The 25,572-nt window shown below is 47.3% G+C and overlaps 3 protein-coding genes across 5 annotated transcripts; all 3 read left to right on the plus strand.

Annotated features, from left to right (window-relative positions):
- The first annotated feature begins 81 nt into the window (after nt 1–81).
- On the plus strand, nt 82–3,826 carry snupn (snurportin 1). Of its 2 annotated transcripts, XM_088377566.1 has the most exons (9): nt 82–209; nt 805–969; nt 1,205–1,400; nt 1,613–1,717; nt 1,859–1,955; nt 2,026–2,123; nt 2,250–2,327; nt 2,444–2,524; nt 2,624–3,826. In XM_088377566.1, exons 2-9 carry the CDS (start codon nt 812–814, stop codon nt 2,927–2,929), a joined length of 1,119 nt encoding a protein of 372 aa, XP_088233692.1. In that variant the 5' UTR covers nt 82–209; nt 805–811; the 3' UTR covers nt 2,930–3,826. The 2 variants fall into 2 exon arrangements, with proteins under 2 accessions (XP_088233692.1, XP_088233693.1); XM_088377567.1 differs by lacking the exon at nt 82–209 and having other exon boundaries at nt 874–1,019.
- Nucleotides 3,827–4,433: 607 nt separating this feature from the next.
- On the plus strand, nt 4,434–13,763 carry ptpn9a (protein tyrosine phosphatase non-receptor type 9a). Its single transcript, XM_088377757.1, has 13 exons — nt 4,434–4,866; nt 8,344–8,487; nt 8,564–8,653; nt 9,331–9,455; nt 9,536–9,641; nt 9,731–9,838; nt 10,010–10,326; nt 10,425–10,512; nt 10,584–10,653; nt 10,825–10,903; nt 11,012–11,162; nt 11,230–11,437; nt 11,515–13,763. The coding sequence occupies exons 1-13, from the start codon at nt 4,834–4,836 to the stop codon at nt 11,703–11,705; spliced, it is 1,710 nt and encodes a 569-aa protein (XP_088233883.1). The 5' UTR covers nt 4,434–4,833; the 3' UTR covers nt 11,706–13,763.
- A 234-nt stretch (nt 13,764–13,997) lies between these two features.
- On the plus strand, nt 13,998–24,730 carry LOC148396743 (paired amphipathic helix protein Sin3a-like). Of its 2 annotated transcripts, none has more exons than XM_088377755.1 (21): nt 13,998–14,111; nt 16,986–17,205; nt 17,589–17,774; nt 17,844–17,950; nt 18,028–18,325; nt 18,840–19,088; nt 19,164–19,316; nt 19,379–19,534; nt 19,625–19,714; nt 20,125–20,243; nt 20,328–20,538; nt 20,619–20,735; nt 20,811–21,049; nt 21,108–21,291; nt 21,371–21,971; nt 22,052–22,221; nt 22,294–22,467; nt 22,736–22,828; nt 22,919–23,013; nt 23,110–23,302; nt 23,377–24,730. In XM_088377755.1, the coding sequence occupies exons 1-21, from the start codon at nt 14,005–14,007 to the stop codon at nt 23,590–23,592; spliced, it is 3,978 nt and encodes a 1,325-aa protein (XP_088233881.1). In that variant the 5' UTR covers nt 13,998–14,004; the 3' UTR covers nt 23,593–24,730. The 2 variants fall into 2 exon arrangements, with proteins under 2 accessions (XP_088233881.1, XP_088233882.1); XM_088377756.1 differs by lacking the exon at nt 13,998–14,111 and adding an exon at nt 15,303–15,624.
- The last annotated feature ends 842 nt before the right edge of the window (nt 24,731–25,572 follow it).

The following is a 25,572-nucleotide window of genomic DNA, read 5'->3' on the forward strand; positions in this document are numbered from 1 at the left end:
AATGTTTATGTGGAGCAGAATATGTAGATTTTACTTGATAAAAAGTTAACTAATTTCGCTGCAGAGTGCAGTTCGCAGCGTGGCCTTAATATGGGTCGGACTTATACCCGGTACTCAAAACTCCGCAAGTGTTTCCCCGGTCAGGAAAGCCGGTGAGACCTGAGGCGGATGTGACGTCACGGCATAGGCTGTCTCCCTCATTGTCGAAGGTAAACTAAACGATTTTATATTATTTATTCGCCTGGTTGCTAATTTGCACTTCGTATTAATTAGCGTTTAGCTGCTTTGAGTAACAACAACGAGGGGTTAATCGTCGCTTCAGCTAGCTAACTGTTAGCCGCACAGCATGCTAGCTTCCTTAGCAACGCTTAAAATTAACCGGGTTGCAAGCTAGCTATACATTAAGTTTCTGTCTTGAGAGTTAATGTTTTCGGTTTTTTCCACTCCTATAATTTTACATTTAGTGAGGATATAGTCACTTTATTCCTAGCCTTAAATGCAGTGAGCAGTTTGTCATGTAATAAACATTTTTGTACCACATCATTTTGCATGTGTGAAATTCTGCTTATTTTTTTGTGGTCTCATATGCCATGCCATGTTTTTATTTCTACATCCTTGTCTTGTTCCTCTCCTTGCATTCTCACCTCCCTGGTTCTTTTGACTTCACACATGAAGAGTGTAATGGACTATTGCAAACATGTTTTTGTTTCGGGGACAGGGGACAGCTAAGAGCTGGCTGGCAGCACGTTTACTCTGTGCACCTCATCCATTTAACGTGTTGTTTGGTTTTGACCCCACCACCAGAGCCCCCATGGATGACCTGACCCGAGCCCTCTCGACCAGCTTTGCTGTGTCCAAGGAGCCCAACAGTACGGCTGCTCCGCACCCTCGGCTGTCCCAGTACAAGAGCAAATTCAGCGTGCTGGAGCAGAGCGAGCGGCGACGGCGCTTCCTTGAGCTGCAGAAAATGTACAGCGCACTCGAGACCTTTTCACAATGTTTGTACAACGTAGACACAGGTAGATTAAGAGCGAGTGACTACTGCTTGGTCAGATATATACCGTAAGGTATTTGCTCATTTCTAGCACTAGAAAAGTCCATTTTTGGCATCGGAGATTGCTCGTGCCCGAATGTGCATGTCCGTCAAGAATGAACACACAGGCTCTGAATCTTGACCTGTGTTTTTCTTTCTTTTCCATCTAAGTAAAAGGTTCAACTACGTTGACCACGTGCGGCATCTGGCCAATGGCGACTGGACGGGGGCAGACGACGATGGGGAGCAGGACATGGAGAAGCCGGAGGTGGATGAAGAGGAAGGCAAGCGGGAACTTGATGGCACCGTCGAGGAAGAAGAGATGGAGATTGAAAGACGGAAGCTGCCAAAACATTACGCCAACCAGGTCAGTGTTGTGCCAAAAAAGGAAAACCCGTTTGGTCCCCAGTTTGGAGTTTTTAAAAAAGCTGTAAGGTCATTTTAACCAATCAGATTTAGAAATTAAGTAATTCTTCACTCTAGCTTGCCATCACAAAAGCCAAATTTTCCACATAGATGATGTCATCTATGTCCCATCTCTCCAAAAAATAAAAACAACATTTCTCTATGCCCTTTCAGCTCATGCTGTCAGAGTGGCTGGTGGATGTCCCAGCAGAGCTGGACTCTGATTGGCTGATGGTGGTTTGTCCAGTTGGCAAAAGATCCCTCATCGTTGCCTCCAAGGTAGGAAACGTGCCCATTTGAAGATGTGGAAGTGAGGAGAGGAAACAAGACCATAAGACAAGGAAGTGATGAGAAGATTACAAACTGAAGTGAACTTTGACACGCACATCGTGGATCGGTTGTATGCGATGTCGTGTGCAGGGTTCTACTGCGGCGTACACGAAAAGTGGCTACTGCGTGAACCGTTTCCCCTCCTTGCTGCCCGGCGGAAACCGCCATAACTCAGCCATGGGAAAAGGTAGGCGGAGCCCGGCCCACTTCAAAGCCAGACATAATTTGACCTGCTACAAATCACGTCTCTTCCGCAGACTACACCATCCTGGACTGCATTTACAGCGAGGCGGACAGAACCTTCTACATCTTGGACGTTATGTGCTGGAGAGGCCACCCGGTCTACGACTGTCCGGTGAGACGGGCGGGCCCTTCCCGAAAACGCCGGAACGTCTGTCATTCCCGACGGCTTCAAAGTAGTCTGGAGCGCAGATGTTCCCCGCCGCTGTTTTGACACCGCTGCTTGTCTTCTCCTCGGCAGACCGATTTCCGTTTCTACTGGCTCCACTCCAAAGTGCAAGAGACGGACGGCTTGGCGGAGATTGCCAAACGCAACCCTGTGAGTCTCTCTGAGTTTGTCGCCCGCTGCCTTCCAACGTCGGTGGCGTCCATACAGAACCGTGACGTGTTCTGTCAAATGGCGAATGACAGAAACGCACTTGTTTGCTTTAACAGTTCCGCTTTGTGAGCCTCCAGAGCAGCGAATGCACGGCGGCGTCCATCCACAAAGCCCTGGCAGCTGAATACAGCTTCAGCGTGAGAACATTTTGGGAGTCCTTCCTGATTAGAATTTTTCATAATGTTTGTAAACACCAGACGCCGGTGGCAGGACGCAAGTGTTTTTTCTACCAACAGGTGGACGGCCTTCTGTTCTACCACCGGCAGACCCACTACACGCCCGGCAGCACCCCGCTAGTGGGTTGGCTGCGCCCCTACATGGTCGCCGACATCCTGGGCCTGGAGGTCCCCCCGGGACCGCTCACCGCTAAGCCCGACTACGCCAGTCACCAGCTGCAGCAGATCCGGGAGCACAAGAAGACCTCCGGCGAGGTGCGGCCAGCCAGCAGGGACGGCGGCTACGAGCTGGAGCATCTGTCCACACCCACCCAGGACAACGGCGGCAACCACAGACACATCCGGGAAGCGCAAATGGAGGACTGATGTGATCACGCGGCGCCTCAAGTGTTTTATTTAGAACTTCTTCTCGGAAATTTCTGCAAATCCAAACTTCATCAGGCACCCCCGCTGGATGACCTCTGGCGGGTGCAGAAGTGTTTAATTCATGGTCTCTTGGCATTTGGATTGCAAAGTGACATTTTTAGTCAGTTGCTATGGAATTCGAAAGTTAAGACAGGGATTTGTGGAAATATGCATGAATTGAAACACATGGTTAGTCATCAGACATCCAGACAAAATAATCCAATTTAAGAAAACACGACACGTCAACAGATGTATTAGTAAGGAGAAGGTCTGAATATTTTATTGAACAAGCAATTCTTTCATTAAAAGAAAGATGTGGATGTTGAGTTAAATATTTCTCGGCGCCCTGAGCTAAGTCATTCAAATAAATAATATAGTACTGTGCCAGTCCACCCAAAAATATGATCCAAGTCCAAGCACCTGATGGCCCTGAAGTGCAAAAATAAAACAACAAAAAAATCAACGAAAAAAATAAAAATACAGAGTTCAACAAACAACCAAAATCTAAAGACAATAGAAAAGGCACAAATAAACACACACAAATCTACACCTTCAGAGCCAAGATTCAATTTCGTAAATCCCTGGTTACCCAATCATTCATTTTCTCAACTGCGGAAAGTTTCCGACTTGAAAAATGTTGTAAATTTGTAACCTTATAAACCAACAGTTCCGTCATATGCAGCCTAGTTCAATTACATAATGCACACAAGTTAAAAAAAAGAAAGAAATCATTTCCAATGCAGTCTACTGTTTAATCCGTTTCACCATAATGATATGTTTATAACCAGCTGTTTCACAATTTTTCCTCCTTACAAATGTTTTTTACTGTGTATTTCTTAATAAATGTTTTTAATACTTCCTGTTGCCCTCGATGTCTCGCCTTAAATAACACTAAAATCTTGTGTATGATAATAAAACGGAAAACTGTCAAAATTTGAAATGTCGTTATGTAAGAATATTAATTTACTATTCAAATGTACCAAGTAGAATTGTGAAGCACTTTCTGAGAAGCACTTTCTGAGAAGCCTGAACCAGCAGGCGCTTTATGCAGGAATTAGTCAGCAGCGTGTATCGCTTTCCAGGAAACGCTGCGCTCTTTTCTACTTTTTTTCTGAGCTCTCCCACGCTTTCTCACACACACACGCAGTGAAAGCGAGCTCACAACTTGACCCCAGATAGACGCCAAAATATGAAACGACAATAAAATATCTAAATGTGTCGAAGTTATCGTCGAAGTTTTGCTGTTAATAATAATAGTCAGATAAAATGGAGATAAAGTTACATTTTGTCCCAGGGCAACTATAATTTGCATAACAAATGCATATTTCTCGTGTATTTTCATGTTCAATGTTGCCATTACTTTGTTACATTTATTTATGAATGAATGCATGGGGGGGTGACCTTGTGGTTGCAGTTCCACTGATAACCACCAGGGTGCAGAGTTGTGCACAGGAAGCGGCTGACTCGCTGGCCTCATAGCAGGCAGCATAAAGGAGACGTTCAGGGCTCTCCGGCAAATAAAAAACTTCATGGCTGGAAGAAGTCGACGGCGATGCGCGCGGCTAGGCTAGGCTAAAGCTAGTCTGAGGCTGGGCTGGGCTTTGCGGAGGGGACGCTTCCGAAGGCGGCCGAACCTCCACAAGGGCCTTGTTTTTTAAATTTTTTTGCCTTTTTTTTATTATAAGTGTAAGCTCGCTGGAAACTAACACAAGAACCGCTTTCGTCTTGTGCGCCTTTCCTGATGGAACATTTGAGTTAATTAGCCTTGGAGAAAAAGAAAAGCAGGACCGACGAGTCAGCGACCCCCCCCATAAGGCTTCTTCCTCCTCCTCCTCCTCCTGTGTGGCGGTGACCGAATTGGTACCATGGCAGCTACTTTGTCGGCCGAGGAAGAAGAGGTAGGCCCTTTGTGTGTTTGTGTGCAATTCGAGGGACTGGGACCGTGTCAATGCTCGAATGCGGACTGAAATGTTGCCCAGAAAGCCGAGCGGAACTGCTGTTATCGATTTGTGGCGCATTATTGCATCACCGACAGTTCCCATGTGTGTTTGAGTCGTTGTGTTGAGCAAATGACCCCTCCTCGCCACCACGCATAACCAATGCAAGCCCCCCTTGAGTGGGTGGAGGGCACAGCAGCTGTGGAAAATATGCGCATTTTATGACTAGTATCGTCTTTTCCAAAAAATCGTTTTTTTCCCATTTTTTCCGTGGTCTTTAAACGCATCATCATTATTGCGTTGCGTTAACTGAACACTTTGTTTTTACCCCCCCAAAAAACAACTAGTTATGCATACCTCATTAATGCCATAAGACATCCGTTCATCGATTTTGGTGTACACCTGGGAATGGTCGCCAGACAGCAGCGCGACCATTCACACAGCTAAAGGCACTTTAGTGTTTTTTTTGTTTTTTTCTTAAATATTCAAACTCCTAACTGGGAAATTGCACTGCCTGATAGTGAGAGGTGTTCCTAATATTTTGCTCTGATGATGCAGTGTTAAGTTCCAAGGACAACATAATTACATGCTTGCTGTGACTTGATGAATGACATGATGAATGCACGTATAAAATGATGAAGCAAACGCCCTGTCGGATGCGATAATTAGAGTTGTCAGGAGTATGCAAATGCGAGTTTAACCACAATGAAAATCTAATAAAATAAATAAATTTAAAAAATGGAATCGTCGGTGCAGGTCAAACGACGTGACGCACGGCTACTACTTTTCCTCGAAACAATACTAGTTTGAGTATTTCCTTTTGATGACTCACTTTATGATTACATAAAGTTTCAGCTAACACAATGACTGATCATTTTGATTCATGAAGTTTCAATTGATACAATGACGGATCATTTTAAACGAAGACCTTTCTGTCTTTCTGACACATGATGGATGCTTCACCGGTGGGTATCGGTGGCTGGTATTGGCAACCTTGGCGAGTACTCGATACTTTGAAATAAGGTTGGTGTTGGTCCAAATGTGATAACCTGGTTTTGGTACTTGCCCATCCCAAGTTGAACTGTAGGAAAATAGTTGCTCGCTTCTCTGGCTTCCTCCTCCCACATTCTAAAGACTTGTTAAGTTTATTGTCTAAATTCTCAGTAGGTGTGACCTGCGACCGGTCCAGGGTGTATGCCGCCTCGCCCCAAACACAAGAATGAATTCAGAAAAATATTGAAGAATAAATAGTTCTTAAACATGACATGAAAAAAGACACAGAACTGTACTCAGAGCGATTCTTCGAAAACTAATGCTGAATCGCCACATGATTGCCGTCGCATTCCAGCATTTAGCCTGGACCGCCCGACCACGTGTTCCCACTTTGAGTAGAGTTAGCATGTTTTTCCTCGTTGGCGATTCCTCGCCTCTTCTTCGTAGTCATCATCTGCCTACTTTGTTTCATTCTTAGGTTTTTTTTTTTCTAATGAGGGGGTCCTCTGGTGTGTGTGTGTGTGTCTCAGGGGAACACACACGCGCGCACACACACACACACACACACACACACACATCGTGGAACTTCATTCAGGCAGCTGTTAAAAGCATTTCCACGAGACTCTTGTTTGAGGGGCGGGGTTGGTTGCAGAGTGCACGTGTGTGTCTGTCATGTGCTTCTGTGCATGTATGTGTGTGTGTGTGTGTGTGTGTTGCGTGCGCTCCCAGGAAGCAGAGAAAGTGGGAAGAGAGGACCTAGTGTGTTGTCGTATCGACTTCCTGTTTTTTGGGCATCGACCGCCTCGTCCCAAATGGAAGCGAGCCTCAATTTGGCCGCCATGTTACCAAACACAACATCTGCAAATGCCTTTTATGGCTTTTATACACAAACAAGATCTCTAAGCAATTAATAGATTACCAAAAATAATGATTGATGAATTGGATAATTGTTTAACTAACGTCAGAGTAGAACTAAAAATTGATCTGCCTTAGCTAAGTTTCAGCACAGAAAACAGTCACGAAGTGATCGACGCGGCATCGCGCTAATTAGATGACGTCGGCATTAAGCTGGGCTCTCGCAAACTAGTTACGCAAGCGCGCTCTTGGAAACTGCATCGTGACGGTCCCAAGCGTTGAGGGGAAACATCTGCCACGATCGGGTAAATATTTACACATCCTGAAAGAAACAAATAAGCCACTCGTCCGCCGTTAGCGCGCCAACGCCACGGCGGAACGGATCCGCTGATTTGATCCCACCAGCCCCCCTCCTGAGAAACCAAACAAGAAAGTCTACTCCAGGAAGTCGGGGTCGCGGTCTGTAGGCGAGTGGGGGCGTACCTGACAGGAAGTTGTCTTTGGCGCTCACATCTGAGGCCCAGCTTGACTTGAAGTCTATCAATAATGTTGTCACACTCCCGAGTGGATGCAAAATGCTGACGTCAGCTAAACACTTTGACAGACTCGATACGCTCACGTCGGAAAGAAAAGAAAACAAAAAATGAGACCGTAATTATCAACTTCCATTTATACTTGTGTGACGTTTCCCTAAAGTGATCATTCGGAGGCTGGAGATGAGGGGTACCTAATGGAGTGACCGGTGGATCCAAGTGTCAGGTGCACCGGCGCCTCACGTGGTGCATGTTAAGGCCCGAGAACAGAGCAACGGCTTTATGTCTCGTCGTCTTTCCTCGAGAGAGAGAGAAAGAGAGGGGAAGAGCAGACACAGTGGCATCCTGTCTTCGGGCCCTCGCCACCCCTCACTGAGCGTTTTGTCCTCCGAAAGAGGATCCCACAAGTGGACTTCCTGCACCCCACGGCCCGCCGCCTCCGCCAACCCCACGACTCCCTTCGCGCTTGTGACCACAAAAAGTAGAAGGCCACGTGGGGTGCTGAGATGGCGGCGACTCCGAGTTTTTTGGGGGGGGCACAGGAAGTACCCCCAACACACACACCTCTGTGAGACTGCTAAATTTAGGGGAAGCTTTTTCAAAGTCAATTGGAATTATTTAGTTTTTCCAAAGGTCTAGGTTTGTGAATAGCTAAAAATATGACCTTTTTTTTTTTTTTTTCCGCTTGGTTTGATTTCTTGTAAACCCACCAGGGGGCCTTTCTGCTATTCTCTTGGGTTCTTTTCTGTGGTCGCTGCCAGATTCCACAAGAAGCTCATTAGCATCGTCCGACACAGCTGGCGGAAGTCGGAACGGCACGCTTTGGTGTTCGCTCATGATAGAAGTTGGAGGAAGCAGCTCTTAAAGGATTGTAAAATAAAATAAAATAGTTTGTTGTAAAATTCTACGCGCACGTGTCGCAGCAGTTTATGCTAGCGTGTTAGCATTGTTGCCAAGACTATTGGTGAGCCTCATATGAAAGTGATTTTTGTTTTTCCTAACTTTTCCGTTCCGGTATTTTTGCGGTTTTATATGACGTTGTCGGCATCTGTTTCAGGCTATCAGACAGTTCCTGGAGGAAATCACCAAGTGGACCAGTCAGCATGGAGTCTCGCCACTCTCCAGGGAACTGGCCGTCAAGTTCCTCATGGCACGCAAGTTCGACGTGTTCCGGGCCATCCAGCTGTTCCACAGTTACAGGGTAGGCAAGCTTCCCGTTTCTTTTTTTGCCGCCATCTCGTGTCTTCGCTTGGTCCGACTGACTCGGCCTTCTCCAGGAAACACGGCTGAAAGAAGGCATCGTCAGACTTCAGCCTCAAGAAGAACCTCTGCGCTCGGAGCTGCTCAGCGGAAAGTTCACGGTGCTGGTAGGTTGCTCTCGGCGTTGTGTCGAAATGACCATTTTTATCTTGTCGATTGTGCTCAGTCGCTGTTAATAAATTCCAAATTTATCACCTCTGCGGTTGACGTAAGTAATGCCCCTTGGCGCCGTTTGTGGAAATACGTTATTTGTTGTTAGCGCGCCACCCGCCAATTCCGAGACGTGAATGAACAACATTAGCGAGTAGGAACGTGTTCTAATTTGGAATCAAATATTTCCGTGAGGTGGAAGATATATTTAGCCTTTTGTCATCCAAATTCCACCCATTAAAAAGACTCCCGCTTCCCGCCGATGCAGCCGATTGACGTGGATGCTGCACACGTCGTTCATATCCTGTCCAAGGTATTTTTAGCTCTATTCCTGTATCGGCTGCTGTTAAATCGTCTTCCTTCAGCAGCAGCGTCATTTACTGAATCCACAGTTGCCCCTCCTGTTATGGACTCCAAAAAAAAAATCCAGCCGGTAAATTCGAGCGCTCTCTTGTGGTTGCTTCTAGAATTGTCACGTTTGAATTTCATTTAGAATAGTGACTCAACCTTGATAAAGATAAAAACGACCCGGTTTTGTTAGTTGTGGGCAGGTAACCTGGAAATGTGTTTTTTTATTTTATTTTTTCATTTTTTTAATTTAATTTTTTATTTTTAATGTTTTTATTTTTTGCAGAGTGCACGGGATCCGTCAGGAGCCTCCATCGCCTTGTACACTGCCAAACTTCATCACCCAAACAAGACGGGCAACCACGTGGTTCTGCAGGCACTCTTCTACCTCCTGGATCGCGCCGTGGAGAGGCGAGCATTACGACTCCCACCCAAAAAAAAAAATGTTGGAGTACCTATCATTGTGTTCTAAACTTATTTGTCACCAACAGCTTCGAGACTCAGAGGAACGGCTTGGTGTTCATCTACGACATGGCCGGTTCCGACTACACAAATTTTGAGCTGGACCTGAGCAAGAAGATTCTCAACTTACTGAAGGTTTGTCATTGGGACTGATCTCAACATCTGGATTTGCACTGCAGGTCGAAGTGGCCATGCTTTTTACTGTGTTCCCTCAACTCTTTTAGGGGGCGTTCCCGGCCAGGTTGAAGAAGGTGTTGATTGTCGGGGCGCCGGTGTGGTTTCGGGTGCCCTACAACCTGCTCAGTCTGCTGCTGGAGAAACTTCGGGAGCGTGTAAGTGACTTCCCGTTTCATAGCCCACCTCATGGGCCGGAGACGAGCCATTAGACTTTCAGACAGGGACAAAGCACTCGTAAGGAGCTCCACCTCCTATGGCTCGCTAGACCACGCCCCTCAGTCAGGCAATACGGCAGAAAAAAAGTCAACTGAAATCTTGGCTTCCAGGTCCAGTTTGTGAAGATGGTTGAGCTGCGCCAGCACCTCCCCAGGGACTGCCTTCCCCAGCACCTGGGAGGCCTTCTTCCCCTGGACACCTTCAGCTGGAACCAGCAGCTTCTCGCAGGCCAGAACGGCCGCGTGGACCCCGTGGATGAGCTGGTGGGCATCCCCTTGGAGGACTCCTCCATTCATATCCCAGGACCAGAATCCATGCGCCCACAGGAGCTGCTGACGCACCTCGGCAGACTCCAACGCTCCGGCATCCACTTGGAGTACGAGGAGCTCCGGAGAGAAGCGCCGCCGGGGACCTTCCACTGTGCACAGTGAGCTCCTTCAAATATGGATCTGTCACTTTATTTGTCCCAAACACGACACGAGTTGAACGTCGCCATCTATGGCCTTTCGTTCTTTTTATTTACAGAGCCGTCTACAATATGGAGCGGAATCGATATGGAGATGTTCTGTGTCTTGATCAAACAAGAGTCCGCCTGAAACCACGAAAGAGCGAGGTTCGCCACTGGCCGACTTGAGGCTCGACGCTGTCAATCAAGTGCTTAATTTTAGAAACATGTCCCAACAGAGATCTGACTACATCAACGCGAGCTTCATGGATGGTTACAAACAGAAGAACGCGTATATTGGTACTCAAGGTAAAACACACATTGTGTTGTTTTGAAGTATCTGCAATTTCAGAAAATGGATGTGTACCTAGTATCAACCTGTGCGGTACGCCAATTTGGAATATTGTTGCAAATATTTATCTGTTGCAACTAATTATGAACTTACTCGCATGATAAAATTGCTTGTTTGCCACACTGTAGGTCCCCTGGAAAAGACATACGGTGACTTTTGGAGAATGGTTTGGGAGCAAAATGTGCTTGTTGTCGTCATGACAACCAGGTAATTTGACTTTGAAAAATTCTGACAAGCTCTGGTCGAACCCCAAGTTGGACCACTTTCGGGTCGTAGGGTTCTGAGAAAAGTATGCAAAGTTCCTCATGGTTGCAGGACGGAGGAGGGCAGCCGAAGGAAATGCGGACAGTACTGGCCCCTGGTTGAAGGTGGCCAGGAGGTCTACGGTCACATAGCTGTGGTGAATCAAAGGGTGGACCACTACACCCACTACAACCACACCATCCTTGAGCTGCACAACACTGAGGTAAGGCCACAATATACTGCTTGAATATTCCCATGCAACTAAGATACGTCCCCAATGGTCCAAACAGACATGTGAACAAAGGCAAGTGAGTCATTTCCAGTACCTCAGCTGGCCCGACTACGGCGTCCCGACCTCGGCGGTGACTCTCATCGACTTCCTGTCGGCCGTGAAGAAAGAGCAGTGGAATATGATCAAGGCCTTGGGGCCTCAGTGGACGGGATACCCGCAGAGACCCCCCATGGTGGTTCACTGTAGCGCTGGGATCGGCAGGACGGGTGAGGAGGCATCTGCACTCCTGTGGACATCAGAGCAGAGCGTAACTCGCTAACATGGTTGTATTTTCCCCCCCCAGGTACCTTCTGTGCCTTGGACATCTGTCTGTCGCAGTTACAAGACGTGGGCTCGCTCAACGTGTGCCAGACGGTGCGACGCATGAGAACCCAGAGGGCCTTCAGTATCCAAACCCCGGACCAGTACTACTTCTGCTACAACGCCATTTTGGAGCAAGCCCAAAGGCAAGGCTTGCTCCCGACCAATCAGTGAGCTGCGCTTCATTCCTCACACCCATTTCCATCCATAATACACCCAGCCACAAAATTCTGCTGTTTGCCCCAAGACGCTCGTCTTGCCAAGTGCTGTCCTTGTCTTTCCTGGAACCATTCGTCAGCATGTGACAATGTGTGTGCGTGTTTGTGTGGCTGTATGGAGTCCAGCAAACAGGTTGTATGGTCTCATTGTATGGCAGCCTAAGCAGTAAATCCACCCAAAACGCAGTTTTTTTTTTTTTTTTTTTGCTAACAACCATTTGGTCACAAACTTCACATTTTTTAAATGTATTTCTTTTTTTTTTTTTTTTTTACTAACTTTAGGGTAAACCGTATTTGCAGGTGTTAGGAAGCGAGCCCTATTGCGAGTTAACAGACCCCCGCAAAAAAAAAAGTTATAATTTTTTTTTTTCTTTCTAGTTCAAACCAAGGATAGGCTCCTTGAATAATGGAGGTGGCCACACACTTCTAATATGTACTCTAAATATATTTTTCATTTTTGATCATACATTTTCAATCCACTATCCTAACCCAACAACAAAAGCTTTGAAGCCAACAACACGGGCTGAAAAAAGCAAACGAATGGGCTCTCTTGCATCAAAAATGATTGCACAAAACTGCTGAACAACACAAAACACATAGATAATTTTTAAACTAAAATAAACTCTCAGAAAATGTTAATATTTTGAAGTCCTATCTTTGTACTTACTGTATATCATTCCAAACTTGCCATCTAGTGTTGATTGGTGATATTACAACTTAAAATGACAGCTAAGCTTAGCCTTTCTACATGCAAAGATGTCAACCGTATCGCTTCAACATACTTCCTGGACACTGATCAGCACTTTCCTATTAAGTTTTGGCGGCGTCTTTGGGTGATACATAACAGAGCGCACAAAAATACGCACAGATGCTTGTCGGTGAGTTTTAGCAGCAAATATCTGAAAATAGCCAAAAATACAAATATGTGAAGCTGTAAATAGTCTTCGGCAGTTATTGTTTTATGGAAGATAAATTCACATGATGCACAATTTTCTTAAAGGGGAGGAAACTGTCAAATTGTTCTCTTTTTACCCCCAAGGGTCCAAGTTGTTTTTTAATTTTTTTAGCAGTTTTAGCACAAGTTGGATGCCAGAGTAGCTGATAAGAGCGAGCAGCAAAAGACCGCCTGTGCTACTTTGCACAATAAGACACACTATGACACACGAGCAAGCCACTCGCACATTTCCATCCGTTTTTGCCTGTCCCAGCTGACACACACTCGCACCAGTCTTCAGTGAAGTGACTGTCCAAATTCCGCACAGAAAGGTCGCGATCAAACCCGAAAATGACAACTGTGAAGCGAATGTGCTCACCCCTCCCTTCTGAAAAAAAGGACATTCCGCGGGAAAAGTCAAGTGTTGGTGAGTGGTGCAATATTTTCCCCTCACACAAACACACATTTTACACACTCACCATGTCTTAGCACTTTTCACCAAGAGCCCCAATATACTTGGAAATGTCAGCAGTGATGTATGTAGAGATAATATAAAAATGAACCATTTATTGATCTCCAGAATGCACACGTGCCTACCTTAAGTCCCAAGTGATGTATGAGACGGATTTTAAAATGTGTGTGTTGCTTTTAAGTTCCAGACTGTGGTTGTAAATGTGTGCTTGCATCTTGCCACATTGTTTTAAGTATATAAGTATGTAAAATATCAGAGTATACTGTATTATTGTATGTGTGTCATGCACCATGTTGTAGTCGGGTCAAGATTTTTTTCTTTTTATGTTAACTACAGAATTCATATTGAATTTACTTGTAGTGAAGCATTTTTTTTTTTTTTTTTTTTTTTTACATCTGCCGTTGTCATTTTCCCCCCGCTTCCTTCAAAGCCGAAATGTGGCCTATTTTTATTTTTCTATCCTATTCAACAGCTGTTTTCATACGGGATATATAAAGTTATTTACATTAATTTTATATTTGTTTTATTATAACCTATTACTGTACTTTATCATTATTGTGAATACTGAATCAAGCTATACTGTAATAAATACAAACCATGTCAATGTGCTTTCTTTGTATCATTCTTGAAGCACACTTTGCTTCTTTATTTTAAGTTCACTCACTGCCAAACTGATGCTTGTTGACTCGTACCACACATTTTAGCTCAGAACAAATAAATCGGCAAAGAGAAAAATTCAGTCAGGTCACATCAGTCGAGGCTACATTGCATTTTGAGGATGCGTGCATGTACTTTCGCGGCTGCTCTTCAAACTCGGTGACGCGCAATGTGACGCGCACCAATGCCAACATGGAGAGGAGGGGGGGTCAGTGGGAAGGGGGGCGTGCCCCAACTATTTTGTTCCAAACACGAATAACGTCAGGAGTACGGAGTCCCTTCTTCCTAATCACTACTGGGTATGTAACACCAAAGTCAACAATTTTAAAACCCATAAATGCACTTTGCACGCCTTGTCACGATAACTACGCGAGCGGCGTTTGGAGAGTATGTGTTCGGCAGACGATCGCATGCTTGGATGATTTTTTTTGTGCACAAATGTAGCGTTTAGTGTACTACACAACACTGCAATGGTGATTTTTTGTTTTGTTGTGTTTCATAGCATAGAAGACAAACATTACGCGATGCGTTCTGCTCTGTTTTGATGTTTCAATCGAGCATGTTTGCAAATGGGAGGAGGTTACGTGTGTGTAGAGGGGAGGGGGGGTGTTGTTGTGGTTCGACATTTTAGACGATATACGATGAGAGCAAATGACAAACTCGACCTCGTTGTTGTTTATGAATGCGCCACAGACGTCGTGTAGCCGCCGTACGACTTTGGCATTGTTCCGGAAGGGAGCCCCTTTTGTTCGGCGCTTCGACCGAGCACCGTCGAACAACAAAAGGCAAAATGTTACACGCATGGAACGACTGCCAAATATTTGTTTTTTTCGACAGTGCGTGTGTGCTTTCTGACGAATGGACATTTGTCGTGTCCTGTCCAGTTCTTATCTTTTGAGAGAGACCACCCCCACTCCTAAAAAAGGAGACAGAAGCCGAGGACAGAGGAGGAATCCCGGGCTGGCGTTTAAAGCTCCGCCTATCGTGGGCGATGCTTTAACGGCAAGCGAGTGACATGATTGGCTAGGGCTTTTCCCAAAACGGGGTGGGATTTAACCCGGAAAAGGTTGACCAAAAAGCGAGTCAAGTGTCAAACAAAAAACTCCAGCAAGTGTTTAGTCAAGGCACTTTCGGATTGTTCGATAACTAATAACTTTTGGAATAACTTTATTCAAATAATAATGGTATTTTTATTCTGTAAAAGCTTCCATTAAAACAAATAATTAGTTTCGTTTCGTAGTATAGACATCGTAGTTTTTTCACAAAATTAAGACCTCAATCCCCAAATAAAAAGCCTTAAAATGTATATTTGATGTGAGAGAATTGTGAGGTAACCTTTTTGCCTAGAACAAATACAATCAATTGAGATATATAACTATTTTGTTTCGCCTCAGCGCTCAGCAGTGTCGCGCTTCCAGTCAAAATGGGAGAGCTCCATCGACCGCGAGCTCTATCTTCGATTGACAGCTCCAACAGCCAATCCGGAGGAGCTACCCCGCCTCTACGCGTCGACCTCTCTCCGAATTATCCAATAACAAGACACTAAGGAGGCGTGGTTACACTAGCCCGCACGCCCCCGCCCACTGGCTAACCTAACGGAGATTGTTTTCTCCCTGTCGGGGAAAGCTTTTTTTCCCCACTTTGCAGCTCCACATCACCTCATGTTTTTGTTTTTCTTTTGTAAATCACACCACGGATTAAGTCGCGTTTGACACACCGGTTGCTTCGGACTGCACCCCAGCTGGAGGCATCGTGCTTAAACCCCCGCCGAACGGATTACCATAGCACCGTCGGTAAACTTAAAGGAGAGGGGTGAGTTCAGGTTGGAAATTCATTCAGCGAGCTAACGCGGCTAGCCACGAAGCTCTTCACCAGTCTGCCGCAAAAAAAAAAAATCACTAAACACAGAAATTACGCTTATTGTGTTATAAATTGGGAATAATTCCCCGAATGAGTTCCGAGTTGATGTTTTAACAACGCTACTAGTTAGTCTCATGTGCTTCCCTGTTCGCATCCCGGACGTCCCTTCGATTCGGGGCTCCTCATGTTGTTTACATTAGCTAGCAGCTAACACCGCCAAACACTCCCCCCACTCCCGCGTCAAAGCAAGTTACATACAGGCTTAAATAGACGCAAAGAAATAAGCCTCCGTGAATGAATCAGCGAGCCCGTGACTTTTTAATGTGTTTTTTTCGCTCTTATCTCCGTCGACGTGGAGCGCCTCGGCGGGGTCTCTCCCGCCTCACATGCTCCACCAAATGGCGGCCGCGTATGGAACTCAAGCTCGGTGCTTGTGGGGCAAGGCCTCGCGTGAAATGGAAGGGGGGCGTACCACAAGGGGCTTTCATGTACTCTTCTCCTCGAACGAGTTTAGTTTGTTATCTATTTGTTCTGTGTGTTTGGTGGATTAACAACATTTTCCTCAATTCCGACTCTTTCAATGTTTCCTATTACCCCCCCCCACCCCCAATTGATTTTATTGAAAAATGTCCCTGCCCTCCCGAGTGTTATGATCTGGGAATGTCGTTAGTATTGTCAACTGTGCGTGTGTGAAGCTCCTTGAGACTTTTTTTATACGATTGAAGGCTTTATAAATAAATTTGACTTCTCCACGTAGCAACGATTTGCGGTCGAGCGACGGTAGGCTAAGCTAGGTTAGCTCCCACGCTTCCAAGTTGCGAGTTAACGTGTTGCGGCATGCGTTTCTTCATAATCAAGCTGCACATTTACGACTATAATCTATTTCTCGTTTAAAAGATCTTGTTTTCATGGAGACTTTGGGGAAGTTGTAAATGGTGGAGCAACTCCCACACGTTTGTTGCTTCGGTGACGTAGCCACTCGGTAGCCGTGATTGGCCATAGCCATTCTGTGTTTTTACTCAACTCTCGTGACTAAAGGAGACGCAGAAGTTAAAGATTTCTACGTTTATAAATCTATACGCCACAAAATGCACATTGGTGAAATGCAAATGCCTCAAAATGTTTACCTTATCAGCAAGTATTCCATTTCAAAGTTTTGCATTCGGGTCTGTCTGATATGTTATGACTCCATCGTGCAGGGTTTAAAAGGAAAGGTGGCTCAAAGCAACACCCAAAGATCGAGTCTCATCTTCTACGGACTTTGTTGCCATATGAGAGTGAAAACCTCGCACTCACGTGACCTCCATCCACAGGTCTCTCAGCTCAGACGAGTATGAGTTCATGATGAAGCGGCGACTGGAGGATCAGGAAACGGTTTTTGCGTCCCAGCAGCGGCGCCTCCCGGGCAACGCCGACACCTTCCAGCACCGTGTCCTGGCCCCGGCGCCACCGCCGCCGACGGTGTATGAGCCCGCGACGGACAACATGCAGCCCACCTCGGGCGTCCAATACTCAGTCCCGCAGGGGTACCAGGTATGCAAATACGCTTGCAGGGACAGAGCAGAAATTTACAGAATTGATTATTAGTTCGTTTAGTCATTTATTTTTTCAAACCGGTTAAACAAATAGTACGAGCTGAAACCTCTACAATCTTGAGAAAAGAAAATTTGGATCACATGAGATGGAAAAGCAGTTGTAACAGGAGGCTGTTCACTTTTTACATCTACTTTAGTTGTGTAGGTGTGTTAGGTTACCACAAGCGAGCTTGAAATCAGAGTGCGCCTCATCAATAAAACGTACACACAAATAATAGTTCTGTTGTCGAAATAATGTGCATCAATTGTGAGCTGCAAGAGACGCGCGTTAAATGTCAGAAAAGCCTAAATCACACGCTTCGTTGTTTTTCTTCTTCGCAGGTTCCCGCGGTGGTTCAGAACAGCGGCGGCCACGGGCACGCGCCGAGCCCGGCCGTCCACGGGGGGTCGCACCACCACAGCCCCGCTGCCGTCCAATCGCACGGCCCCCCGGTGATGCCGGCGCACAGCCACGCGGCCGCGCCCCAGGCCTCGGCGCAGGGTCAGCAGCAGTTTCAGCGCCTCAAGGTGAGTCCCGTGTGACCGAGATGTTTTTTTGTCTTCTTGCAATAACTTGGCTCTTTAATTTCATCGTAGGTGGAGGATGCCTTGTCGTACTTGGATCAAGTCAAGTTGCAATTTGGCAACCAGCCTCAGGTTTACAACGACTTCCTGGACATCATGAAAGAGTTCAAGTCTCAAAGGTGAGCACGCCGTAACATTTCAAGCGTTCCGTGGACGATGGCGGTCATAACGCCCCCGCCTGTTTCTGCGTCGCCAGCATCGACACCCCGGGTGTCATCAGCCGGGTGTCGCAGCTCTTTAAGGGACACCCCGACCTCATCATGGGCTTCAACACCTTCCTGCCGCCCGGCTACAAGATCGAGGTGCAGACCAACGACCTGGTCAACGTCACCACGCCCGGCCAGATCCACCACATCACCCCGCACGGCATCTCGGTGCAGAACATCCCCATCACGGGTGCGCCCGGCACCCAGCACTCTGCCCAGGCCCCGCCCACCGCCACTACCAGTGCGCTGGCCCTCCTCACGCAGCCCGTCCCAGCCAAGATGAGCAAAGTGAGTTTTTATTGCATTTAAACACCCCCAAAAAATGTCACGCTGACAAATTCAAATTGCAAAGTAGTGCCAGACAGAGCCAGATGCTTTTTGTGGCACGTGCCTTGGTTCAGTAAAAAGCAACTCGAAACAAAAGTCGCTTCTGTGACGCATTTTGCGTTTGTTTCAAAATGATGGATCCTTTAGAATGAATAGAAAAAGCAATGATCAGTTCCAAGGCCTGACCTGTTGCCAACACAAACTACGCAGAAAGCGTTTGGCATCCAGAAATACACTTTAAAGTAAAACATGGGGCAGGGAGGGAGGGTTGATGAAAGCCGCTTGACGTAAAGACCAAAACAAAAACGAGGCTCGCTTCGTTGGCAGTGAACATTCTGTTCCTTTATTTATTTATTTTATGCCTTACTGTCCTGGCTACTTGTTTGGCCGACCGAGTTGTGCAGTTGCTGCCTCTTGCGTGCAAATATCCGCCACAACAAATCTTCCAATTGACACGTAGCGCCCCCCCTCACAGCCCCCCCAGCCGCAGGCGCCGATGTCGGGCGGCCAGAGCAACCCGTCCATCCCGGCGTACAGCGCGCCGCGCTCCCCGCCCATGTCGCTGCACCCGCCGCACGGCGGGATGCCCGCCGGCTTGCCGGCGCAGAACAACCAGCCGGTGGAGTTCAACCACGCCATCAACTACGTCAACAAGATCAAGAACCGCTTCCAGGGTCAGCCCAACATCTACAAAGCCTTCTTGGAAATCCTGCACACGTACCAGGTCGGTGTGAGGAACTCCCCACCCCACCCCAGGGAAGTGGCAATTTATTTTAAAATTGAAATTTATGTTGTGCAGAAGGAGCAACGGAACGCAAAGGAGGCCGGAGGAAACTACACCCCGGCCCTGACGGAGCAAGAGGTCTACGCTCAGGTCGCCCGGCTCTTCAAGAACCAAGAGGACCTGCTCTCGGAGTTTGGACAGTTTCTTCCAGACGCCAATAGCTCAGCGGTGAGCCACTCTTGAATTTGTTCATAGTTGTATTCAACTAACATTTCCGTTCGCCCGCTCAGCTGTTAAGCAAGACGACGGCGGAGAAGGCCGAGTCGGTACGCAACGATCACGGCGGCACGGCCAAGAAGCTGCAGCTCAACAACAAGCAGAGGCCCAACCAGAACGGCTGCCAGATCCGCCGGCATTCTGCTCCCGGAACCACGCCCCCCATCAAGGCAAGACCGCAAACTTTGATTTCTCCTCTCCCGCTTGGCTCTTTTTTGCTTCTTTTCACGCGGCCCCATTTTCGCATGTTGGCAAAACAGAAGAAGCCCAAGTTGCTGAATTTGAAAGATTCGTCCATGGTGGAGGCCGGCAAGCATGGCGTCGGAACCGAGTCGCTCTTCTTTGAGAAGGTGCGTTTCCAACCTTGTTCCACCTGTTTTGGAATTATAATTATTTGTATTAATTACATCATTACTCAATATAGCCTATAACAATCTTTCTGTGAATGCTTGTATGGATTTGTATTGTAATTAATGAAATGATTATGCAATTAGATCGATGTAACATTTTGAGTCTTCATTTGACCAAACATTGTTTTGGAATGAATATAATAAGAATAACAATTTTGATTATAATATTTTATTTATATATAAATATATATATTTAATATACATATAATTTATTTATTTAAATATAATAATTTAGAAATATATATTTATATTTAATATTTTATATGATCAAATACTCTCATGGGCTACGTTAATGATGCAATGATGTTTTTGCCTGGGTCCTAAATGTGCAAATGCGTTTGCCGCTAAAGGTGCGCAAAGCCTTGCGGAGCGCCGAGGCCTACGACAACTTCCTGCGCTGTCTGGTCATCTTCAACCAGGAGGTGGTCTCCCGGGCCGAGCTGGTGCAGCTGGTGCTGCCTTTCCTCGGGTGAGCGAGCGCTCGACATTTTCAATCTCAGCCGCCCCGTCGTGTCTCTCTCACCAAAAAACGTCCCCCCCCATTTGTCGCCAGGAAATTCCCGGAGCTTTTCACCTGGTTCAAAAACTTCCTGGGCTATCGGGAAATGTCGCACATCGAGGCGTACCCCAAGGAGCGGGCCACCGAAGGCATCGCCATGGAGATCGACTACGCTTCGTGTAAAAGGCTGGGCTCCAGTTACAGAGCGCTGCCCAAAAGTTACCAGCAGCCCAAATGCACGGGGAGAACGCCGCTTTGTAAAGAGGTCAGAGCGGCGCTGACATTTTGGAGTCCAAACTGGTTCCATCGTGAAACTTTGACATTGTGTGTTCCGGTTGGTTTCAGGTGCTAAACGACACCTGGGTGTCTTTGCCTTCGTGGTCCGAGGACTCCACCTTCGTCAGCTCCAAGAAGACGCAATACGAGGAGCACATCTACAGGTGCGAGGACGAGCGCTTCGAGGTGAGTGACGTCACGTGAGGTCATCGTCTCCGTGCCGGCGCCTGAGGACTAAACGGGACAGCCCCGTGTCTCCAGTTGGACGTGGTGCTGGAAACCAACCTGGCCACCATTCGAGTCTTGGAGTCGGTGCAGCGGAAGATATCGCGGATGTCGGCGGAGGAGCAGGCCAAGTTCCGCTTGGACAACACACTGGGCGGTTCCTCGGAGGTGGTGCACCGGAAAGCCATCCAGAGGATATACAGCGATAAAGCCCCGGATATTATCGACGGCCTGAAGAAGAACCCGGCCGTTTCCGTCCCCATCGTTTTAAAAAGGTGCGTGTCCTAGCACTTCATGAAGCATACTTTTTTTTAATCATGTTACTCCGCCCAGGCTGAAGACCAAGGAGGAGGAATGGCGGGAAGCCCAGCGAGGTTTCAATAAGATCTGGCGGGAGCAGAACGAGAAGTATTACCTCAAGTCTCTGGACCATCAGGGCATTAACTTCAAGCAGAACGACACCAAAGTGCTGCGCTCCAAGGCCCTGCTGAACGAAATCGAAAGCATCTACGACGAAGTGAGCGCACTTCCCTTTTTTCTAACTTATTCTGGCGAATATTTCAGACTTAAAATTGAATGTTTTCGCCCCCCCGCAGCGCCAAGAGCAGGCGTCCGAGGACAACGCCAGCCCGCCGGCCGGCCCCCACCTGACCCGAGTGTACGAGGACCGGCAGATCCTGGAGGACGCGGCGGCCCTCATCATCCACCACGTCAAGCGCCAGACGGGCATTCAGAAAGAAGACAAATACAAGATCAAGCAGATCATGTACCACTTTGTCCCGGACTTGCTCTTTGCCCAACGCGGCGAGCTCTCTGACGTGGAGGAGGAAGAGGAGGAGGAGGAGGACGAGGAGATGGATGTGGAGGAAGGAGTCCCCCCCAAGAAGCCCAACGGCATCCCCGCCGCCGGTGGTGCCGGCGGCAGTCCCTCCAAGTCCAAGCTGCTGTTCAGCGGCACGGCGGCCCAGAAGCTGCGTGGCTGCGACGACGCCTACAACCTCTTCTACGTCAACAACAACTGGTACATCTTCCTGCGGTTGCACCACACGCTGTGCTCGCGACTCCTCCGCCTCTACTGGCAGGCCGAGCGGCAGATCGAGGAGGATGTGCGCGAAAGGGAATGGGAGCGGGAGGTTCTGGGGCTCAAGAAGGAGAAGAACGACAATCCGGCCGTCCAGCTGAGACTCAAAGAGCCCAGTGAGCCTCGACGATCGATCAATCAGGAAAATTCCTATCGCCTTCGGCACCAACGTCATATTTGTGTGTCATTAATCTAGTGGACATCGACGTCGAGGTTTACTACTCAGCCTTCTTGGAGATGGTTCGAAATCTACTGGACGGCAACATGGAGGCGTCGCAGTACGAGGACTCGCTGAGGGAAATGTTCACCATCCACGCGTACATCGCCTTCACCATGGACAAGCTCATACAGAGCATCGTCCGGCAGGTGGGCATCTTCGTCTTCTGCGCTCAAACCCCCCGACTGGCTTTTTTCAACGCTCCACTCTTCCCCTCGTAGCTCCAGCACATCGTGAGCGACGAGGTGTGCGTCCAGGTGACCGACCTCTACTTGGCCGAGAGCGCAAACGGCGCCTGCGGGGGATCCGTGTCCACGCAGTCTTCTCGGAGCACCCCGGAGGGCGCCTACCAGCGGAAAGCTGAACAGCTCATGTCGGACGAGAACTGCTTCAAGGTAAGAAAATGGAATAAAATAGAATGCGCTGGGGTCGCTTTCCCTAACCTTAATGATCCAAGAACATCGTTTGCACTGGAAAGAAATGTCAGGGCACAACACCAAAGTAAACCAAAAGTTGATACGCAAGTTTTATTGTGAAACGTCGCATCTGCAAATTTGGGAAGTGTCTTTACCTAAAGAGTCCCCGGGTCGCCTCGGCAGTTCAAAAATAAATGCTACTGCGATGTGGGAGCAGTCACCTGGCATCACCTTTGTTTCCTCCCAGGTGATGTTTATAAGAAACAGAGGCCTGGTGCAGCTGACGTTGGAGCTGCTCGACACCGAGGAGGAGAACTCTGACGAACCCCTGGAGGCAGAGGTGACAAACACGGCCTGCGAGTGACACAAAGCAAAAACCCGCCGTTGAGTCGTTGATTGAACAAATAATCGTCGCATTGTGCGTCTGCAGCGGTGGTCCGATTACGTCAGCCGATACTTGAACCCCGACACCACCACGCCTGAGCTGAGGGCGCATCTGGCCCAGAAGCCCGTCTTTCTTCCCAGGTGAGGCACTTTAATGTAAAATACATTCAATTAATCGGTGGACTAATCGTTTAAAAAAAAAAAAAACGCCCTGTTCATGGCTCGTGCCGTCGACAGGAATCTGCGGCGGATCCGGAAGTACCAGAAGTGTCGCGAGCAGCTGGACAAGGAGGCTGGCGAGGGAGGCAAGAAGCCGCTGGACAAGGAGAAGATGGAGTGCATGTTTAAGCTCAACTCGTACAAAATGGTGTACGTCTTCAAGTCGGAGGACTACATGTACCGACGCACGGCGCTGCTGAGGGCCCACCAGGTAGGCTTTGACACCATCTCGCCGTTTGCGAGCGCTACGATCGGTCGTAACCCCGCCTCCCGCTCGGCCTACAGTCCCACGAGCGTGTGAGCACGCGCCTCCACAAACGTTTCCGGGCGCGGTTGGCCGCGTGGGCCGAGGAGCACGTGAGCGCCGACATGGCGGCCGACACCGACAAGTGGCTGATGGGCGAGGGCCGCGACGGACTTTTGCCCTGCAGCACCTCGCGCCAGCCCGAGGTCCTCCACTTCCGCAACGTCAACAAATACCGTGTCAAGTACAACCCCTAGTGACCGGCTTCAGGTCAGGCAGCCATTTGTTTTTAAAACTCAATGTGTGTGTGTGTGCGTGTGTGTGTGTTGCTCCAGTGGTGGCGGGATTACCGTTTTTTACCAGCGTTTTTAGCTGGCGACACATTTCGCCCCCAACGAGGGTGCCAAAACTCGGGGAGGCTCTCGTCCCGCTCACCAGCACTCACAACGAGAAGGTCACTTTTTTCTACAGTAAACGCCGCTTTACCATTCCGCCGTCCACACGATCCAACAGAGGGGGGGATTCTTAAAGCCAGCCCGGACACACCGGACAAGTGCACTTATTCCAGAAGCAAAACGACAACCAACAACTTAACTTTTTTTTTTTTTTTTGGGATGGCGCCGACCGGACGGCCAATCGTGACTCACTTCCTGTTCCGGACTTAACGTTGTCGTCGAGCAGCAGACAAGCGCGTCGCCTCACGTCGCAAAGCTCGTCGCGTCGATGAATTGTACATATATACAGATATGAAATATATATTATATATAGTTCTATTAACATGCATCATCCTCGCCACCCTGGAAGACAACTTTTTGTTTTAGTAATGAAACAAATGCCTCGGCCAATGCTCACACACCCACGCACACACACAGTTTGTAAATACACTGTAAATAGTGTCAGACTTTTTAAGACCCAACCGTGTTGTTGTGATAGTAGTTAACTGTTAGAGTGTTTCAGAAAAAAAAAAACAAGCAAAGAAAGAGAGACAGGAAACATTTATTACAGTTTTTACCAAAGGGACTTGATCGTACAAATGTGCTGTTTTTGTCACACCTTCCATCAGGACCCCCCCTCTCTCTCTTTGTGTGTTCTTTTATGTCTTTTTAATTTAGGTATTTTCCAAAAAAAAACATGGAAAACGTAGAAATATATCCAGGTGTTTCTGTTTTTATAAATGACATATATATTTTCTTCTCAATTGACCTGAAAAAACAAAACCGAGAAAAGCACTGCGACCACCTGACCCCGCCCACCTCTCACCCTGGATAGATTTCTGCTGCCCCCCCCTCCCTGTTGTATTTTTGATATTGGAAAAGTTACGCGAGCATGTCTTTCGTCCATTTATTTAGACATTATTTAAAGTAATAATAAAATCACATTTGTAGCCTACAATTATTCAATGTCTGTGGACTTTTATTCCTGTCTCGGCCTTTTTCTTTGGCTTGTCCTTTCACATTATTGCTTTTACTTGATCTTGATGAAACCCGAAATGAAGGTGCAAATTTCCATAAAAAGCTAATTTTCTGTAAATAAAATTGGTCATGACATCTGTGTAAAATACAATTAAGAGGCGTATTTCAGATTATCCGTTAAAGACAAACACATTCCTCATGCCCCATCTCAATGAAAAATTAATAATATTCCCTCAATCCAAAACACCAACAAAATTTCATCTAAAATGAAGTCTCACCCTCCCAAAAGAAACCCAGTAGAACCCAGAACCTCTTGACCCTTATGCAAAGCTTTTTTCATCACAACTGTTCTATGAAAGCAACAATCGATGCCAGCAGTTGACGTCATCACTGTTTGATGGCGTTTTTATTTTGTAAGTAGTTATTCCGTTCATATCCAGCAGAGGGCGCCGTTTCTCTGTCTCCTCTTCAACGTGTTCATATTCTTTCCTGCCTTCTACGCTCTGCATTTCATGCGTGCATTGCTATTTGTTAAATTGTTGTACTGTATCAAAGTTGTTTTTTTAAATTTCTTCATAAAACTACCCTCTTAGTGAGTCCAGCTGTGGCCATAAAACCTTAAATTGTACACAGCAAAGCTCTGACCTCTGCAGGTGTTGGTTAAGTGCATCTTAAAAGGTAATTCCTCTGGGATGTTGAAACCATAAAGCACGCTAGCATATTCAATGTGACAGCTACACACACACACGGCAGAATGTGACCTTTCTCTTTTTGCGTGCTGTCATTAGAATCTGAGCAAGACCAGGAAGATATTCTGCGAGGAGT

Source organism: Syngnathus floridae, chromosome 6, assembly GCF_059516105.1.
Source record: "Syngnathus floridae isolate MCC-2025c chromosome 6, RoL_Sflo_1.0, whole genome shotgun sequence".
Classification (NCBI taxonomy): Eukaryota; Metazoa; Chordata; class Actinopteri; order Syngnathiformes; family Syngnathidae; genus Syngnathus; species Syngnathus floridae.

What these genes read in the sequence shown, in the direction of transcription:
- snupn (XM_088377566.1), top strand. Translation starts at nt 812, where the DNA reads ATGGATGACCTGACCCGAGCCCTCTCGACCAGCTTTGCTGTGTCCAAG. An exon ending in CCCTCATCGTTGCCTCCAAG is followed by an intron (nt 1,718 to 1,858) that starts GTAGGAAACGTG and finishes TGTCGTGTGCAG; the next exon opens with GGTTCTACTGCGGCGTACAC. An exon ending in ACCCGGTCTACGACTGTCCG is followed by an intron (nt 2,124 to 2,249) that starts GTGAGACGGGCG and finishes TCTCCTCGGCAG; the next exon opens with ACCGATTTCCGTTTCTACTG.
- LOC148396743 (XM_088377755.1), top strand. Translation starts at nt 14,005, where the DNA reads ATGGAGAGGAGGGGGGGTCAGTGGGAAGGGGGGCGTGCCCCAACTATT. An exon ending in AGTCGCTCTTCTTTGAGAAG is followed by an intron (nt 19,715 to 20,124) that starts GTGCGTTTCCAA and finishes TTGCCGCTAAAG; the next exon opens with GTGCGCAAAGCCTTGCGGAG. An exon ending in TCGAAAGCATCTACGACGAA is followed by an intron (nt 21,292 to 21,370) that starts GTGAGCGCACTT and finishes GCCCCCCCGCAG; the next exon opens with CGCCAAGAGCAGGCGTCCGA.
- ptpn9a (XM_088377757.1), top strand. Translation starts at nt 4,834, where the DNA reads ATGGCAGCTACTTTGTCGGCCGAGGAAGAAGAG. An exon ending in GCGGAAAGTTCACGGTGCTG is followed by an intron (nt 8,654 to 9,330) that starts GTAGGTTGCTCT and finishes TATTTTTTGCAG; the next exon opens with AGTGCACGGGATCCGTCAGG. An exon ending in TTGAGCTGCACAACACTGAG is followed by an intron (nt 11,163 to 11,229) that starts GTAAGGCCACAA and finishes TGGTCCAAACAG; the next exon opens with ACATGTGAACAAAGGCAAGT.